The sequence below is a fragment of the Rhinopithecus bieti genome, unplaced genomic scaffold (assembly GCF_001698545.2).
Source record: "Rhinopithecus bieti isolate Rb0 unplaced genomic scaffold, ASM169854v2 scaffold_641, whole genome shotgun sequence".
Lineage (NCBI taxonomy): Eukaryota > Metazoa > Chordata > Mammalia > Primates > Cercopithecidae > Rhinopithecus > Rhinopithecus bieti.
Genome location: NW_016803417.1, coordinates 3,214,249 through 3,233,383, shown reverse-complemented (window position 1 = coordinate 3,233,383; position 19,135 = coordinate 3,214,249). Strand labels below are relative to the sequence as shown.

Genomic DNA, 19,135 nt, shown 5'->3' with positions numbered 1-19,135 from the left:
GCTTTTCCCTTGGAAATGCATTGCTGAGGATGATGCTTGATGAATTTTCTTTTAGGAAATTTTGTTTAAGGAAGGCAACTAACTTCACGCCTACACTCTGCTTGAAACTGCTCTTAGAGGTCACCGCTGAGTTCTGGGTTCCCAGGTCTCAGGGTTTCATGTTGATTCTCCCTCCTTCCCTCCCTTCCTCCCCTCCCTTTCTTCCTCACTTCCTTCCTCTTCTCTCTCCTTAATCCCCTCCTCCGGCTCAGGCTCACTCCTGAGCGTCACACCTGTCGTCTGCACTTCAATCCCAGACTGAACTAATGAGACTTACCTCCCTAACTAGCTGCTTCACTCCCTTTCCTGCCTCCCTTAATGACATCAGCACTCTCCCTGAAACCCAAGTGAGAGACACCATTCCTGTCTTCCTCCTGCTGCCACTGCCAAGTTGACCACCAACTCCCGCCCAGTCCCTGAACGCTCTCCAACCTTCCGAGTGTCCTGGCTCTGTGTCTCATCCATTCCTGTGGGCCCTCTACATCAAGGGTTTACACATTTCTTTGCTTGTATAGCTCGACTATTAAAAGAAAACTGTTGTGAAACAACATACAAAAGACAAAATGTTAAAAGATGAGGTATTTTAAATACCAGAAATAGACATCTTCATACTCCTCCCTTTTATTCGCTGGCTGTGTGCCCACTTCAGGGACCCTTCCTCTTACCAGTCTGCCCTGATCCTTCACTGAAGGCGTTAAGAATCCCCCTCAGTGGTTCCTCATTGCCTACAGAATAACAGACTAGCTCATGAACAAGGCACAGAAGATAGAAGCCTGCCTTTCCTCCTTCCTACCCCTTTAATGTTGGGTTGCCCTCTCCCCTGCCCTCCCAGCTTTAGCCAGTGTTCTGTGAACAGGATTTATCTTTGTATTTAACAGTCTAGGACGGCTTCATTGGCAAAGTATTCATCTGCAGGTGTAGGGTTCTGGCTCCTATCTGTCTTTTGGGTCAAGGGGACCTGCATTTGAATCCTGGCTTCACTACCTTTTATGGGATTCAAACAAATGAAGTAACCTCTGTAAGCCTCAGGTTCTCCACCTGCATAAAATGGGGATGATCATCATCGTGCCTTTTATGCTTGCTTTTTGTGAGGATTACAGATAGTGTATATTAACTGCATGGCAAGTAGTGGTTGATAAATAAAACACACTTATTGCAGCTATTTTAGGTTCTCAAATCATTTTTTGAGTGAAGTAAAACAACACATGCGCACACATGTCTGTGTGTGATTCTCCACTTTTTCCTTTCCCAGGACAGCTAAGCAAGACGTGGATGATGAATACAGCATGCAGTACAGTGCCAGGGGCTCCCAGTCCTACTATACCGTGGCTCATGCCATCTCGGAAAGGGTAGAGAAACAGTCCGCCCTTCTCATTAACGGAACCCTAAAGCATTACCAGGTAATTGGTGTGGTTTGTGTTTCCTTGGCAAGTCGTAACCATTTGCCTAATTTTGATTGAAGTATGTCACGCACATGTTAACTAAGGGCTTTTGATGACGAGACATTTTAGGCCACATCACTTATAATACTGAGATTCCTTTCATCGTGCCTGTAATTCTTTTAGAGTACTCCATGTTACCATCTTTACTAGGGCATGCCATAGCCATTTTCTCTTTTATGCTTTTGGGATGTATTTTAAGTGATCTCTGCAAAATGGGAAACCCAGCCACATTCTATTAAACTGGAGAACATCCACGCCTCATCTTGAAGTAGATGAAGTATTTCTTTAAAATCTGTAGGTGTGGCTGTGGTTTTATGCCATGGATTCAACCCGCCTAGGAGTAGCTATCTACTACATTTATGCTTTTTCTTAAGACACAATAGGCCAGGCGAGGTGGCTCACTCCTGTAATCCCCATCACTTTGGGAGGCTGAGGTGGGTGGATCACTTGAGGTCAGGAGTTCGAGACTAGCCTGGCCAACATGGTGAGACCCTGTCTTTACTAAAAATACAAAAATTAGCTGGGTGTGATGGCGCACGCCTGTAATCCCGGCTACTCCGGAGGCTGAGGCAGGAGAATCGCTTGAGCCTGGGAGGCGGAGGTTGCAGTGAGCCAAGATCATACCACCGCACTCCAGCCTGGGTGACAAAGTGAAACTCATCTAAAAAAAGAAAAAAAAAAAAAGATACAATAAAATTGTGAGCATCTGTGCTTTGATTAAAAATTAGGCCAATGTTTTATTTGACCTGTTTGAATTGAGGCTAATTCCTGTGTTCTACCTTCTACCACTTTGTGATGTTTCCCAAAGTGTGTTCCATGAGACATTTGTTCTATGAATTGTTCCTTAAAAATTAAAAAAAAGAGACCAGGCATGGTAGCTCACGTCTGTAATCCCAGCACTTTGGGAGGCTGAGGCAGGCGGAGTATGAGGTCAGGAGATGGAGACCATCGTGGCTAACACGGTGAAACCCTGTCTCTACTAAAAACACAAAAAAATTAGCCGGGCGTGGTGGCGGGCGCCTGTAGTCCCAGCTACTCAGCCTCAGCCTCAGCCTCAGGAAGCTGAGGCAGGAGAATGGCCTGAGCCTGGGAGCGCAGCTTGCAGTGAGCCAAGATAGCGCCACTGCACTCCAGCCTGGGTGACAGCGAGACTCTGTCTCAAAAAAAAAAAAAAAAAAAAAAAAGAAGTTTATGGCCAAATACTGTAACTAAGATTAACATATAAATTACTATTTCTAAATTGAATACTTGTGAATGAGTTGATAGTCTCATTATTGATAATAGGCATAACCCTGGACTGTCCCTTGACAACAACCAGATATGGTCACTCTGGCAGTGACACCTCCTGTTAATTCACGTGCCCATCAGCACACTTAGGACTCTGTGGAAATCAACATGTAACCATAATGCACATCAGCATCCTGCAGTAAAATCACTTATTTAACATTGTTTAACTTTGTATTTCCCAAACTTCTTTGACTACCAAGCCCTATTTTTATATCACCAATTAACATCCTGTAAGACTAGCATCTTCTAGAATATACTTTAGGAAGTGTACTTGTTGGCATCAGGTCCTCTCCACTCTTAACACGTGGCACCGTGTCCGCTGCCCTTGCATAGGAGTGCACAATACAATGACTGCAGTACAGTACTGCCTTGATTTGTGCTAAAGCACTAGAATTTTTTACCTACCATTGCTTTTGCATCATCAGTGCAGATGTCAACACAGTAAAAATGACAAGTGATGCCTTAGTATTGTCATGCAAATCATTTTGACCTTGTAGATCTCCTGCCAAGGTCTTGGGGGCCCCCTGGGAACCCCTGGAGCACATTCTGAGGACCACTGTTCTGGCCTTAGTAAGGTCGTGTTTTCTCCAAAGACCATGTCATAGTCATGAGATCCAAAGCAGGTTTCATCTTATTTGGCCTACCTGACATAGATGTTAACTCACAGCATGCTCTAATAAACTTCTGTATATCTGTATATGGGAGATCCATCTTTTGAATTATTTGTAAATAACTTTTAATGCCACATGGATTTTCTTCTGTCATCCAACACCCTTCTAAGCACTCTTCATCACTCTCTTTTCAAAGCCAGCTTCTACTTCCATATGTGAGTTTTATGCCTCTGTGTTGCTGAGCTGCTATACATTCCCTGAACATGCCTTGCAGTGTCTCTCTGGGTTTATACCTCATAAAGTGCCTTCTTCCTGGAATCTTGACTAGCCATATCTGCCTGATGAGATCTCACAAAACAGTTCAAATTGTGGCTCAAAGCCTTCCCTGATCATTTCTCACAAACCAGTTCAAGTTGTGGCTCAAAGCCTTCCCTGATCGTTTCTCATAAACCAGTTCAAGTTGTGGCTCAAAGCCTTCCCTGATCATTTCTCATAAACCAGTTCAAGTTGTGGCTCAAAGCCTTCCCTGATCATTGTCTCCATGAGTAAGCTTTCTACCTTCTTGCTTCTTCACAGGTTTTTGTGTCGTTAATATTTATTTAACCTTGACATGGCTGAGGTCTTCCTGCTACTCCTAGAGAGCCACATAAGCTTGGTTCAACATGTGATCCTCCCCCTGGCTAATTCTGCCAGTTTCCAGCCTGAGAAAACCTAAAGTACTTCCCACAATTTTTGTGAATTTCTGGTCTCCTCTGCTGCTAGTTTCTGCTTCTGTTTTGTATTGAATTAGCGCAAATGCAAAATTCAGCCCTTTATCAATTTTCACTAAAAAAAAAAAAAAAAATTCATCCTACAGAGTATCCAAAATGTTTCTTGTATTTAGTTGACTTTTCTAAAGGTCTAGTGGTTTCAGGGACACATTGCAGGCAGACAGCTTCTCCTGTCTACCACTGTTTGTTTTACAATAATTTCCACTCTTTCCCTCTATCTTTTGCCCATTCTCTTGGAGGTTCTTCCTGTTTCTCTACTTATCTCTTGGTGTTGCTGTAGTTCTGCAGAAACCTTTAGGATGACTTTGGAATCTTGCATGGAACAAAGTATCTCAAGTGCCCTATGGAAGTATTGCTTCAAACCAATGTAGTGTCTCCCTAAGAAAAATTCTTGTCAATACAGTTTTATATGTATACATTTACATTGGCACTGTCAACCACTTCTTGGTATATGTATATATGTGCCTCATTCATTGTTTTCTCTTTGATTTGAGCGTCCGAAGGGAGGGATGCATCTTACAGACCTTCGTATCTATCTGCTACAGCTCCTTGCATGGCCCCTTGCACAGAATAGTCATTTAATAAATATTTTAAATAAACTAATTACTTGCTTTGTTCTTACATAAAAAATTAACATTTCCCTAAGCATAACATCATTAGCAAGCTGAATTGACTTTATCAAATATATATATAATTGATCCTATCATTTAAATCCAGCATCTGTGGTATGATGGTGGAAGGGAATTGTTGATTGGGGGATGGAGGTTTAGCAACTTTTTATTTTCACCCAACCTTACTTTTGTACTTAACGTGAGGAATCTCTGGTGCAGTGTTTTTTTACTTCAGAAATATGTCAAGCGTGTTTCCAGTCACCAGCTTCCAATGTGCAGCCTTTGGGGAGTACTCACATTGCAAAGTTTCCATGTGCTGCCTGGGAACTTTCTCCCTGCCAGGAAGAGAAATGTCCTCCTGTGGTCCCAGCAGAGTGTCCCTGGCTTCCTGGTCACTCCGCCTTCTCACTGAGGGGACCTCACCCTGGGGTAGCCTTTTATTACCAAAAAGGCTGTTTCTAATAATCTGTGATCTGTGTGCCAAATCTGCCTTCACATTGGCTTTTTATTCTTGGAGTGGTTGGATTAGATTTTGGTTTGGGCTTTTTTCATTTATAGTAATTCTAGAATGTCATATACTGTGAAATACTAAGTATGGACGAGTGGCAAAGCTGCTTTAAAACTCACCAGTATGCTACAGCCCATTATTTCTAAATCTGATTAACACTCAGCACCTGCCAAGCAGCAGGAATGATTACAGGCTCATATTTTACATTCTTTTTGCATTGGTGCTTCCCCCATTTTCCTACTGTGGGAGACCCAACATATAGCACTGAGGAGTTAAGAAGTCACAGCCTCGCTTGAGTTGTATTAGTATTAATTACCTGTGCAGATCTTGGATAATTGAAGCAATTACTCTTCATTTCAGCTCCAGGGCCTGGAATGGATGGTTTCCCTGTATAATAACAATTTGAACGGAATCTTAGCTGATGAAATGGGGCTAGGAAAGACCATACAGACCATTGCACTCATCACTTATCTGATGGAGCACAAAAGACTCAATGGCCCCTATCTCATCATTGTTCCCCTTTCGTAAGTAAAGTCATTTATTCCACAGTCATCGTTCTGTATGTTGATTAGTAGCTTATCCTTGTTTTTTACTTAAGACAGAATTGTAGCATGTAGTAACCTAAATCCAGATTACCAAGAGCATGTAATCTGGATTTAGGTTTTAATTTCCCACCACTCCCCATCCTAGCCTGTTTGATTGGCTATTTAAGCAGGGGACCAAGTGATTTTATCAGCCATTAGTGTTACAGGTCTACACAGCCTGAACACCGCATAGTGAGTCTTGCTCATCATTATTCCTTAAGTGGCTCACAAAGGGGAAAGTTTGTGTGTGTGTGTGGGTGTGTGAGGTTTCTTTGATTTTTTCCTTATTCCATTTCCAAAAGATTATATATTCTTAAATCTTCCTTTTAAAGCAGAATATAAATCAAAATCACAACTATGAATTTTGCATTAAAATAACCTTAGTATGTGCACTGAGGTTATGTTTCAATGAGTTTGCTGCTTAGTAAGGACAGGCCTTTGCTGTTCGCCATTACGTTCCCAGTGCCTCACCCACTGGGTGGTTCTTAGAAGGTCCTAAGTGGACACTACTGAGTGAGGGCATAATGATTCACAAGCACCCTCCCTGGGAGTTCAGTGTGTCTGCCTGTGGGTGTTGGTTGCAGCCTTATTCACCGAGGTCTTGTTATAGATCTCAATGCTGATAGGAACTTGGACCTTCAGTAAGAAGGATTCTATTAATATTATTGTGTTTTCTTTGAATTTTTTCTAATGAAGACTATTCGCAGTCCTTTTTGTATGAATTATCTGTGTCTATAATATTTAGGCATCTTTTGCATTTGATCTATATTTTGCACGTTCTGAATCATATATACAGTGACACTTTCAGGACTTTAAAAAAAAGTCATTCAGTATTTCTTCCCCTGTTCCCTCTTGACAGATTTATTTTATGTTTTCATGTGGTTTTGTAATTTCTTTTTCCTGACTCTACTTTTTTCTGAACTTATATGACTGTTTATGAAGACTCCTAAAATTATTCTGGCAATTGCTCTTTTTAAATATCATATTACAGTTTAGTTTTTTGTTCTCTGTGTATTCTCTAGTTTTTTTTCTTACAAGATTTTTTTTATGAACCACAAACTTGTCATGTTTTGTGACAGTTTATTTTGAACTTATCTCTTATTTCCACACCTTTAAAATATGTTGTTGAGATTATGTTATATTCCATAGCCCCTTTCAAGGTGAGGCCTGAAAATGAATAAGAACATCTTTTTAACCATTGATTTTTATACAAATGTCTTTTTTCTGTGTATTTTTTTTTTGTTGTTCCATAGGACTCTATCTAACTGGACATATGAATTTGACAAATGGGCTCCTTCTGTGGTGAAAATTTCTTACAAGGTTTGGAATGCTGTATTTATATATAAATGTGGAAAAGCAAAAAATAGACCCTATTTTCTTCATTCCATATGCACATCTGTGAACTGTATTTGGTTGTAAAGTTTTGTCATGTACATCATGTACTAAACCGTGAGAGTTAATCATCCCAAGAAGATTACTGTAATAAACCATAATTACTTTCAGATAGTGAAATCCAGAAGAAAATTGTTAATTATCATATTGCAAGGTTTCTGATGAGAGTAATACAAATGACAAATATCACACATTCTGCGTGCTGCTGACTGGCTCGCTGTGGGCTGCTACTGTGCCGACTGTTCCTGCAAAGTCAGGCAGTTACCCAGGTGCCCGGGCTGCCTGCTGTACTTTCTCAAAAGAACTGGAGCCTTTCAGCAGAGCAGTGGGTTCTCTACTATCACAAAGTCACTGTCATTTCTCTTTGCCCTCCCACTGTCTTTGGTGGAAAACCTTTCTAAAAAAGATCTGAAAATGGTCAAGACGTGTAATTTAGCCAAAACTTCCTCATGTATAATAGATCAGTCTATGAGAATGTGTGTCTGTGCATTCTTTAGTCATATGTTTGGGCATCATTAAGCTATGAATAGTGAGAAATAACGCACGTATACGTCCATAGGATCATGCATATATTTTTTTCTTTCCATTTAGGGTACTCCTGCCATGCGTCGCTCCCTTGTCCCCCAGCTACGGAGTGGCAAATTCAATGTCCTCTTGACTACTTATGAGTATATTATAAAAGACAAGCACATTCTTGCAAAGGTATGTTTCTAAAAAATTACTTTCTCTCTAATTATGGACCAATCTCTGGAATGTGAAGTATTGCCCAAATCAATAGTATAGTTAGATCCTTAGATGGCTTGTCCCTTTCTTTATTTTTTTAAAATTTTGTCAGAGTTTGATGTATTTAGGTCATGGATTTGATTTCATGCATGCTATTTGTGTGTGTGTGTGTGTGTGTGTGTGTGTGTGTGTGTGTGATTGATCCTGGAGTGGCTCTTGCCTATCCTCTCAGAGGTGATGAGTTCACATCTCTTAAAAAAATTCACCTGGTTGCTTCTGCAACTCTTTTCTCTCCAACAGCTTTGAACATTCTCAGGAGAGAAATAATTGTTTTTGTTGCCCTGAGATATTGTCAGTATAACTTCATTCCTCTTGTGCCTTTGTTTCTCCAAAGATGAACCAGACACCTCTTCATATGGTCTCCAACGTGTATCTAAGCAGTGGCTTTTGTGGTAGTCTTGTTTCAGGTTTTTCTTGGTAAAATAATAGACCATCATTGTTGGAATTACTCAAGGCTGTTTCTGTGACTGTTTATTTGAAACTGAGAAAGAGGTGTTTCTGTGACTTACGTGTCTCCTAATTTGTGTGTCCTAAGTTGTTCCTTAGCCACAAAGTAGAAATTTTTACCCCCATTTATATCATCTTGTCTTCTAATACATTCATGTAGAAAGACAGAAGTAGTCTCTTTCGTGGAACAAATAATGAAAACTCATTTTTTTTCTCTTTAGTAATTTTTTTACCCCATGATGTTTTGAAGACACTATAATCTGAAACTAAGTTATGTCCAAAATTGAATAGAATCTCTATTTCTGGGGTCTATTCTATCTCTGCATTAAACTCTTGCTCTGGGAACTGAGAGTTCCCTTCATGGCATCATAGGAAATAACAAAAAGGAAATGTGTTCCCAGGGGAGGTTTAATAATTGAGATGGCACTGGCAACCATGTTGTGTTCCACCTCCTCACACTCAGAGATGAATTTGGCAGTGTCAAAAATGATGTGTTTTCAATATTACTATGGGAATGTGTTTGTACATTTGAGATCCTTTTAAAAAAATTCATATTGTGTCGTCTGCATATATATTTCAAGATTCATTGGAGATGCCTGGTAATGAGATGCATTGCTTTTATTTGTTACTGGAGAAATGGAGCTATAGAAAGGGGTAGTAATTTTGTCCAAGTGGAAGACCTAATTAGTAGTAGACCCAATAGCAAAATCAAAGGCCTCTGATTCTTTATTACTTCATAAGCTAAATTAGGCAGGAAAGTAGATTTAGGATATTTATTTAAATATATTTTTGTCTGCTTACCTCTTCATGCTATTGGTAAGTTTGAGGCAGTTGATTGTACAGTTTTAATTATCCTTTAAGCACTTTCCTTAGAGGTGGTGGAGGAAGGAAGAAAAATTGAGGTAGTTTGTTTGTTTGTTTACCTGTACATCCCAGCCTGACTAATAATTTTATTCCTTTTCCACTGGCATGTCTGATGCTTCTAATGAGGAAGGCAAGGACTGTATAGAATACTTTCCTCATCTCCCTTCTCTCTCTAGGAGCTTTGCAGCAGGATCTGGGGACATCTGAGCACCAGATGTTTTTCTTGGCCATAGCTACTGTTTTGTAGAGAATGGATAGGCTTAGTGGAACATTCCTTATTGTTCTCACTTTAAGAAACTGAACAGTGCTCTTAAGAGGACTGAAGGGTAAGGCATGAGAGAGGAAAAGGACTGTGTAGACAGGATGGAGGACTGGGCCATTTAAGCATTCTGGACATTTTACGCAATAGTCATGTTGGGGAAGTATGCTGTATTTAATTCTGCAGTTTTGGCATAAATAGAGGAATGATATTTTTGCACTGCCCTTTCTGCCAGTGAGTATATCCTTTTATTTTAGATAAAACAGGGGTCCTAGATCTGGCAGGTAAGGAATGTGCATGTATTGAGGGAACTTGGTTTTCAGACCTAATTTTTGAAGAGCTGTATGTACAAATTTAATGTGAAACAGTCCAACTTTTAAATGTTAGCAACCAGTCCAAACAAAACAAAACACACTTCCCAGCCAAGCCCTAAAGGTAGTAACCAGCCAGACTAATAGAAAAGAAGGTATGGAGCCAGGAATATCTCAGCTGTAGAACCTGCTAGGGCCATCTTGGAAAAATTAGTCATTAACCTCTGCTTCAGGTGGGTACCTATATTCTGTGCCTGTCATGAGCCGAAATAGCATGACAATGAAATCTGGGATAGCTGTCATGATACAGTATTAATAGAAGGGGCATTGGACGGGGAGATGCAGGATCCACATGCAGCAACAACCATGTCATTCTGGACCCAAATTTCCTTCTTTGTAAAAAGTTGATTTGGAATTACAAGGTCTGTAAGGAACATTGTTGCTTTAACATTCTATTATTACAGGATGTCTTATGCGGCCTATCAAGCATGAGACATTGTTGAGATTCTCTTGTCTCAAAGGTAATCACAGCATATCATATACCAAGGATGGGTTCTTTGGTTTCCTGCACCACTACTTGCTTGTTGGAAATAGTTGTATTTTCCCTTGCTTACTACATGTCCGTCCTTCCTCTTATGTTATAGATTCGGTGGAAATACATGATAGTGGACGAAGGCCACCGAATGAAGAATCACCACTGCAAGCTGACTCAGGTCTTGAACACTCACTATGTGGCCCCCAGAAGGATCCTCTTGACTGGGACCCCGCTGCAGAATAAGCTCCCTGAACTCTGGGCCCTCCTCAACTTCCTCCTCCCCACAATTTTTAAGAGCTGCAGCACATTTGAACAATGGTTCAATGCTCCATTTGCCATGACTGGTGAAAGGGTACTGGTCTGACTTTTGTTTTTTCCACTGCATGACAATGACATGAAATGAAAGGCCCTAAAGCTGGGAACATTACTGCCACAGAACACCCACAGGGTGGTTTACAATGTTGTTTATTTTATGAAACCCATCAGTTTCATGGGTGGACATGGTCTCGTGGTGGGGTTATTTTCCCCTCCTAGGAAGATGGATCTAGTGGTACATGGGGCATCTAACCCCTTTGTCTTTTGCCAGTATGTTTACCAGGCTACCAGAAAAGGGTCCCTACTGGTGGAACCAGTGGGCCACAGGGAGGATGAACATGGAGATATTTTGCTGAATTAATTTAACCAGACAAAATTAACAACTAAATACAAGCTTTAAACAAATCTTTCCTTGTTATAAACTTGGAGTTCCCTTTAAATATTTCCACATGAAGAGTTTGTGTGTAAAACAGAACTAGTTTTCACTAATTTTCTGCAGACCTTTTTTTTTTCTTTTTAGGTTTCAATGTGAGTTTCAGTTGTGTGTGTACATAAATTGTCTTCCTGGAGTAGCCATTTATTTTCCAATTTCTTATTGTTCCTTCCACTGTCTTCTCTTAAGACCTCATTTGTGAAAGGAAGACAATGGGCCATTGCAAGAAAAGAAATGGGCACATGTCATTTTCATAGTGGTTCCTCATTCATAGGAGTGAAAACCCACTAAAAATGCTTTAGTAAAATTTCGGTTTGAATTATTTGGCCCTTTGATTTTGAGGCACGTGGGCCCCTCCTCAGTGGTTAACTCACTGGCTTGCCCATTTGTAGAAAGTAGTGTCAATCAACTCTGCCCCCTAGAGGTTAATTGGAGAAGGTGAAAGAGAAAGCCGGGGAATTTGTAAGTTGGGCTAAATTTGAACTAGTTAGGGCTGAGAAAAGGAAAGGAGTGAAGTTAGAGGGACTTAGAGGTCCACCAGCATAAACTGGATTGACTTGTTCCTCTTCTTTATATGTGCAAGCCCCTGTTCCTTTAGTATGTTTCTGTGTCTGAGACAACCAAGACGAAGGGCCTAACTTAAGGCTGCCACTTTAAATAGGGAACATATTAACTATTGCCCCCCTTCTCCCATTCTATCTCGATCTTCAGTCCGTCTTCATTGACAGCCATATTCCATACAGTTTGGGGCTGTTGACACTACTGATAAAAAACTGGTGGCTTGCAGACTCTTTTCCATAGAACTCAGCATTAAGACAAAGATCTATTTAGAGGTCATTTGGTTACCGCTTGGTAGGCAGGTGGGAAGATAATTCAGAGGTAGATATGAAAGGCTTAAACCTGGCTTTAATGCATGTAAAATGTCAGTCATGTATTGAAATATAAGTGTAACATAAAGCTTTATTGTATGAAACATCCTTTTCTTTAAAACATCAAATTCATATAAGCCTCTCTTACAGGTGGATTTAAATGAAGAAGAAACTATATTGATCATCAGACGTCTACATAAGGTGTTAAGACCATTTTTACTAAGGAGACTGAAGAAAGAAGTTGAATCCCAGCTTCCAGAAAAAGTATGTCGCACAGTCAAAAGTTGTGGGTTTTTTTTTTTTCCTCCAGCAAATATATTTGAAGTACCTGCCTCTGAAATTGTGTTTCTGAAACAGCAGACTCATATTGTAGTTATAAGTATATTGAAAATATCTTAAAGTGCTTTTTTGTTTGATAGGGCTAGAGAGAGAAGGGAAATTGTAGCATTTGCAGCCTGTTTTCCAAAAGCGTTCGAGCGGATTTTATAAAATTACCAAATTCATTGAGTCTCATTTACATTTTAATTTTAGATTTTTTTTTTTTTTAAATGACTGGCCTCATTGAGTTCACTGTTGCAGGCACTGTAGAATTGTTCTGCTTATAAGTGAATGGAAGATTTGACTTTGGGGACTTGTGTCATCATTGAAGGAGATGGGAAACATTTGCAGGTTTTCTAGAAATGTATTTAGCATTTGATGTTTGTGATGTCACCATTCTGACAGTAAGTGAAAAAACAAGAGTTTCTGCAAATTACAGACACATCATCTAATTATTCGGGGACATTATTTTTGTTCCGTGCCATAAAAATTAAGTTCCTGTGAACATTTTAAGCCAGTATTTTTCAGACTAACTTTTGGAAACTTAGTTTGCGGTACTTTAGAACACCTTTTGAGCCCTTCGCTCCATGTTTCGGGGTTGGATTTGAGTATTAGTTTACTATGTTTCTGATCATATTTTGGAACCATGCATATTTGAATTCTAAGTTTCATTCTCTTAAAGATAGTTTAGCATTGTATACTATTTGTTGCACGAGGTATTTTGATTGGAGCTTTTTCTTTAGAAGAGCCAATTCTGAGATGTTTTATTTTTTGCATGATTGTGGTTTTCTGGGTAACGACTCTATTTTTGGACAGATGGGTTCATCCTGTTCATTTTTAAGTGGGAGTTGTCAAGATGGTGTACGAAGTTGATCACTTTGTTAAGAGAGAATTTTACTCCCTAATCCTTTATGCATTGACAGTCAGAAAAAAAATTAAAAATGATTTTTATACCATGCATATCTCAGTGAAAGTCTAAGTATTTAAGTATTTTATTCTGCTGGTGAATGCATCTTGGATGTAGAATGCTGTTGATATTCCCTTGGACTTCCTGTGGTCTTGGCCTCTGGGTAGCACCCTTTCTGTTCAAGATGGAGTTTAGTTACTGAGTAGATAAATTGGTAAATGGGTATAGTGGCCATGTGGGTGCCTTGAATTACTTCCTAGCATACAGTTACAGTGATTCTGCAAGTGATAGAGATGGAATGTTAATTATTTTAATTTATCACATAATTTCTTTTTTTTTCTTTAGAAGAGGTATAAAATAAAAGGCAATTAACTGAAGTCCTTCATTTATTCATTCCATAAAACTTCTTAATCTTGTTCATTCATTTCTAAGACTGGCTAATACAGATAGATTTTTAAAAATATATTGCAAGTTGAAAGTATGTTATGTTTTAAGAAAATCCACTAGAGAAAATTGAAATTTTGCAGCTTAGGAATTATGAGGTGATTAATTATATCACAAAGGAATTCTTTGCTTTACAAAATATTTATTTTATGGTTCTTTCTATAAGAGAAGTTCCTGAGTATACTTGAAGGATGATACAATTTTTTAAAAATGTGTTTACCCTCCAATTGTCAAGAGTATGTCTCCTGCGTAAAGCATACATGTACTCTTTAGCACCCAGAGTATTATATTTGAGATACATAAAATAGTCAGTGTGTGGTATTATATATGGCTACCTTTAGAGGTATCTGTATCTTTAGAGGCAGCCATGTTATCTTTTCCTGGAGGAACTTGGTGGAGTGGAAATCATGGGCTCTGCTTGTCAGAGTAGGCATGGGTTTCACCACATTCTCCATCTCTTACTATGTGAACTTAGGCAAGTCATCTAAACTAAACGGGTCTTAGTGTTCTTATCAGTGATCTGGAAGATAAATGACTCTGCCTTATGGAGTTCTGAGGATTAAAGGGATGTAGGGCTCCTAATACCATGTCAGGCACATGGTAGGCACCCAACCAGTGACAGCTGCTTCTGCATATTCCTTATTTTCTACTCATGTTGCTGTCTCTGTTATTAATGGGACTTCCATTTTCCTATTCTTCAAGCTCTTTCTCACTGTTCTTTTGTCTTTGCTATCCTTCCAGTAGCCCCCCTACATCTCTCTCCATAAACTTTTCAAGTGCTTTGTGTGTGTATGTGGTTGTTGTTGATATGGCTGGGCTGATGTTCATTTTCTACTTTTTCAGCCTTGTTAGGATTTTTTTTTTTTTAACCTGGGGAAAGTTGGAAATCTCATTGCCATCTTAGGGGGTAAAGACATTTCTTTTACCACCACTGCTTATAGCCACAAACAACATGTATGTCTTACTTAGCCTGAATAAAGAATCCAGAAAGGAACTATGGCAGATGGAGGAAAAGGCTAAATACTTTCACAGGAGTAATTCTTAACTGTTTTTATGAAAAAAAGAACCATATAGGAAAGAGGCTTTTACTTTGATTTTTTAATTTATGTGTAGTAAAATTTGCTTCTTTTGGTGTATACTTTTATGAGTTTTGACAAATGAAGAGTTGTGTTAACCGTGCCCACAACAAAAATTTAAAATAATGTAATCATCCACCCCTTCAAAAAAAATTCCCTGGTATTCCCTGCTACTACTTCTTTTCAGTCAAACCCTCCCTCGGCTCTTAGCCTCATGCAGCCACTAATTTGTTCTCCATCCCTGTCTATGGCTTTGTCTTTTCCAAAATGTCATATGAGTAGAATAAGACAATATATAATCTTTTGCATCTGTTTCTATTTTAATTTGGCAAAATGTGTTTCAGATTCATCCATGTTGTTGCATGTATCAATAGTTGGTTCATTTTTATTGTTGAATAATATTCCATTATATGGATACAGTGCAGTTTGTTTGACATTTGGGTCATTTCTAGTTTTTGACAATTATGAATAGAGCTGCTATATACCTTCATGTGCAAGTTGTTGTGTGAACATAGGTTTTCATTTCACTTGAGTAAACGCCTTAGGTATATGACTGCTTGATCGAATGGTATACACAGATTTATACGAAACTTCCGCATTGTTTCTTAGACTGTCTGAATCACTGGGTAGTCCCACCAGAAATATATGACCATTCCGCTTCCTCCACCTTCTCATTAGTGCTTGGTATTGTCGGTTTTTCAAGATTTTTAGCCATTCAATAGGTGCATAGTGGCGTCTTGTAACTTTAATTTGCATTCTCTAATGTCTAATATTGTTGAACATCTTTTCATGTGCTTTCTCAGGTGAAACTAAAGCAGGTATATAAAGGCCACAATTTTGTAAATGCAGGTCAACCACATAGGAAAATTAGCTTTAATATTAGTCTAATGAAACACTTAATGAGCAAGGGAATATACCCACCCCCCAACCACGAACACCGCCCAGCCGTTGGCATAAAATCCATTTCTTATGCGTGGGAAAGAATGCCAAATAGAAAGGGGATTATATAAGAACAACTTAAGCTAAATAAAAATTGATTTTTCTATTTAGCTCCCATTTAAGGTTATCTGTGTTGACTCTTTTGTTAATTCATGTCATCAAGAACCTACTATACTTACAATTGGCTGGGTATTTCTTTATGTCTAAATATGCTAAAATATGTATATAATGTCTGAGGTTAACTAGAGGTTGACCTACCTAAAGTCAGTCCTGATTCTGATATAGTTTGTGTAAAACACCAACAAAGCTTTGCTTACATTGGCTATTTGTGTATTCATTATATCAAATTTTGGAATGCTTAGCATAATTAATCATTACTTTGTTCCTCTCTCATGCCATAGAGTTTAGAACCTGAGACTTTCATAAATTGAATCATATTGTTTAAAAATCTCAGTTCACAAAGCAGTGATATATCACATGTAGTTTAGGTTTATTATTCCAATAATACATCCTTTAGGAAGGGGAATTATAAATGAAGGATAGTATTCAGGCAGAAGTTATGAACAAAGTTCAAATACTTCTACAGGGGTATATAAGAAGAAATGCTGGGCCAGTATAGTGACCTGACTTGCCTACTTTTAGGGACCAGTTAGGCCATTTACTAACATAAGAATGCTTAGGAGATAAGTACCAAATACATGAGGTCAGCACCTCAGTTTTACGTATGATTTAAACGAAAATAGCTCCAGTGGCTCTCACAAGTCTTAACTTACTGGGAGAATCACCCCCGTGAAGAAGTCACAAGTTTCATTTGCTATAGCACCAGTATATTTTGAGGAGCTTTCACATGCATGCTCTAAACAGATGCCATCACATTTTTTTGGGGGGCGAACTCAGACTCAACCAAGTTGGAGTTGGCACGATTATTATAAAAACTTCTTGCGTCACTGTGATTCAGTGTGGTGGCTTTAGAATTGTTCAGCCCATCCCTTTTCTTGATACATACCTGTTGATTGCCTGCTCTGTACATTGTGCTGTGCTCAGGCCAGGTGGGAGGCATAATACACCAGAAATGGGAGGCATGATATGAGAAGTCAACAGACTTGGCTGTGGAGGTGAGGGCTACTCACACTGAATAATGGCGTGGCGATGCAAGGCAACATCATCCCGCCAATCAGAATGAATGACTCAGGCATTCAGGTGGTTTAGGACAGGGGTACCCAGTATGTACACGTGGGTGTATGTCTTGGGGAATGCTTATTAGTAATCCACTGGGTGGAGAAAGATGTTAGAACAATCATATATATTGATCTTTCTCTTAAAAAAATCTTTACTGATATGTAACATGCAAATTGACACTGGTACCTTTGTGGTAGGTATGTATGTGTGTCTGAAAGCCAGTCATGTGCTGGGAGTACACTGTGTAGGTTATCCTAGGGGAAGCGTGAGAGTGGGTCTCCACCACCCGGAGCATCTGATGGTCCATTCATCCTTGCTGCCTGGTTCATTTACTTTCTGCCGAATGTAAGGCATTATGGGTCTCCCTGTGCCCAGATAAGGAGATTTAGTACGATCTGATTTTAACTAAACTACCACCTCTGGTCCCCAGAAGGGTTTAAAAGGATTCTGCAAAGGAGTGCAGGTTGAAATCACATAAGCATAGATGAACAACGGGAAAAAGGCCATCCTGTCTCTTCTCCCATTCCTAGGGTTGGTGTTCAACAGCCTCATCATGGTACTTGGGCTGGAGTTGACGAAAAATATAGATATCATCAAATTGGCAGCTTTAAATAGGGATATAAATCAACTTCCTTTAACATTGACCCATTCCCTGAAGGTAACTCATATCTTGAGACATTAATATTAGTGCATGCATATAGTAATTCGTAAATAAATATGTAGATGTGTATTGGGAAAATGAGCTTTGCCATGTCTTCTTGTTTTTCTTCTCCATTATCAAAAAAGCTTACTGACAAAGTTTTTTGAGAGAAATGAAAGGGAAATTGGCTTTGGCTGATAGTGTGATTGGGAAAGATCTTAAAAAGGGTCCTCAGGGTAGAGTAGAGTTAGAAAGGAGCCTTAAGACTAACTAAGGATATCCCAGGCCTGGGGAAAAGTACAAAAACAAACCAAGTGCCATGGAGTTGTTTGAGAAGGCTCTGGGAGCAAACATAAAATACAGTTGTGAAGCTTATGTGATTTTGATCATGTGTATTAAATCCCCTAATTGTGTGAGGAAAGAGACTCTGCCTTCCAAGAGCAGCCATTAGGTCCTGGAGAGCATCTTGCCTCTCTGCGGACTTGATCTCTTTGAGGATGCTTGCATCCCTGTCTCCATGGCATCACCATGCATGCCTCCTGCTTTCCAAACTCCTTCACCTCCAGCCCTTAGCAGTGGCTGACTGATAGGAAGGTGCTTGAGTGTTCTTTCCTGAATCCTGGATCTGCTTTCCGCAAATGCACAAGCATCAGCCGTGCCTTCCACATTCAGGAAGGTTTGATCAAGCCGGGAGGGAGGTGCAGGTGAAGGTGAACCTCAGGCAGAGCTAGGAAGCCTGAAAATCTCCTTAGTCATCCTAACATGGAGCTTAAAAGAGTGGATTCTATTTCAAATCCTAACTGTGCCATTGAATAGCTATATCTTTGGGCCTGTAGCTAAACGTCTGTGGTGCTCAGATTCCTAATCTATAAAATGAGAAGGCTAAATGTAGCTATCTCAGTAGAGCTCTTTTGTGTGTTAAATGAGGGAAGGCACAGAAAGCGTTTTGCACTTTGCACAGGGCCTTTTCTATGGAAAGAACCCAGTAATATTAGTCCTTGATGTCATTTTACCATTATACTTGTTAAAGTCTAAAGTCATTCAACATTTTTCTTTACCATTATCAAATGTTATTGTGAGTTAACAGCTCTTGAAAAAGTAGAAGACTGGGGTAATCATTTCACAATGTATGTGTATATCAAAATATCACAGACATACCTTAAATATATATAATTTGTGTTTCTATATATTATACCTTTTTAAAATATTATACCTTGATACAATTATACCTCAGTAAAGCTGAAAAAATTAGAATTTTTTTTTTATTATACTTTAAGTTCTAGGGTACATGTGCACAGCGTGCAGGTTTGTTACTTATGTATACATGTGCCATATTGGTATGCTGCACCCAGTAACTCGTCATTTACATTAGGTATATCTCCTAATGCTATCTCTCCCCCCTCCCCCTACCCCATGACAGGCCCTGGTGTGTAATGTTCCCCACCCTGTGTCCAAGTGTTCTCATTGTTCAATTCCCACCTATGAGTGAGAACGTGCGGTGTTTGGTTTTCTGTGCTGATAATGGTTTGTTCAAAAGAGTGGTTTCCACTTTCATCCATGTCCCTACAAAGG

The 19,135-nt window shown here is 39.3% G+C and overlaps 1 protein-coding gene across 1 annotated transcript in view; it reads left to right on the top strand.

The window, feature by feature from the left end:
- The window catches only part of SMARCA2 (SWI/SNF related BAF chromatin remodeling complex subunit ATPase 2), a 151,163-nt gene that overhangs the window by 28,763 nt on the left and 103,265 nt on the right, over positions 1-19,135 (top strand). Inside the window, exons 10-15 of the mRNA XM_017883501.1 lie at positions 1,292-1,439; positions 5,629-5,792; positions 7,106-7,172; positions 7,836-7,946; positions 10,553-10,795; positions 12,211-12,324. Of these exons, the coding sequence (XP_017738990.1) occupies positions 1,292-1,439; positions 5,629-5,792; positions 7,106-7,172; positions 7,836-7,946; positions 10,553-10,795; positions 12,211-12,324 (847 nt within the window). The remainder of the gene's footprint in view (positions 1-1,291; positions 1,440-5,628; positions 5,793-7,105; positions 7,173-7,835; positions 7,947-10,552; positions 10,796-12,210; positions 12,325-19,135) is intronic.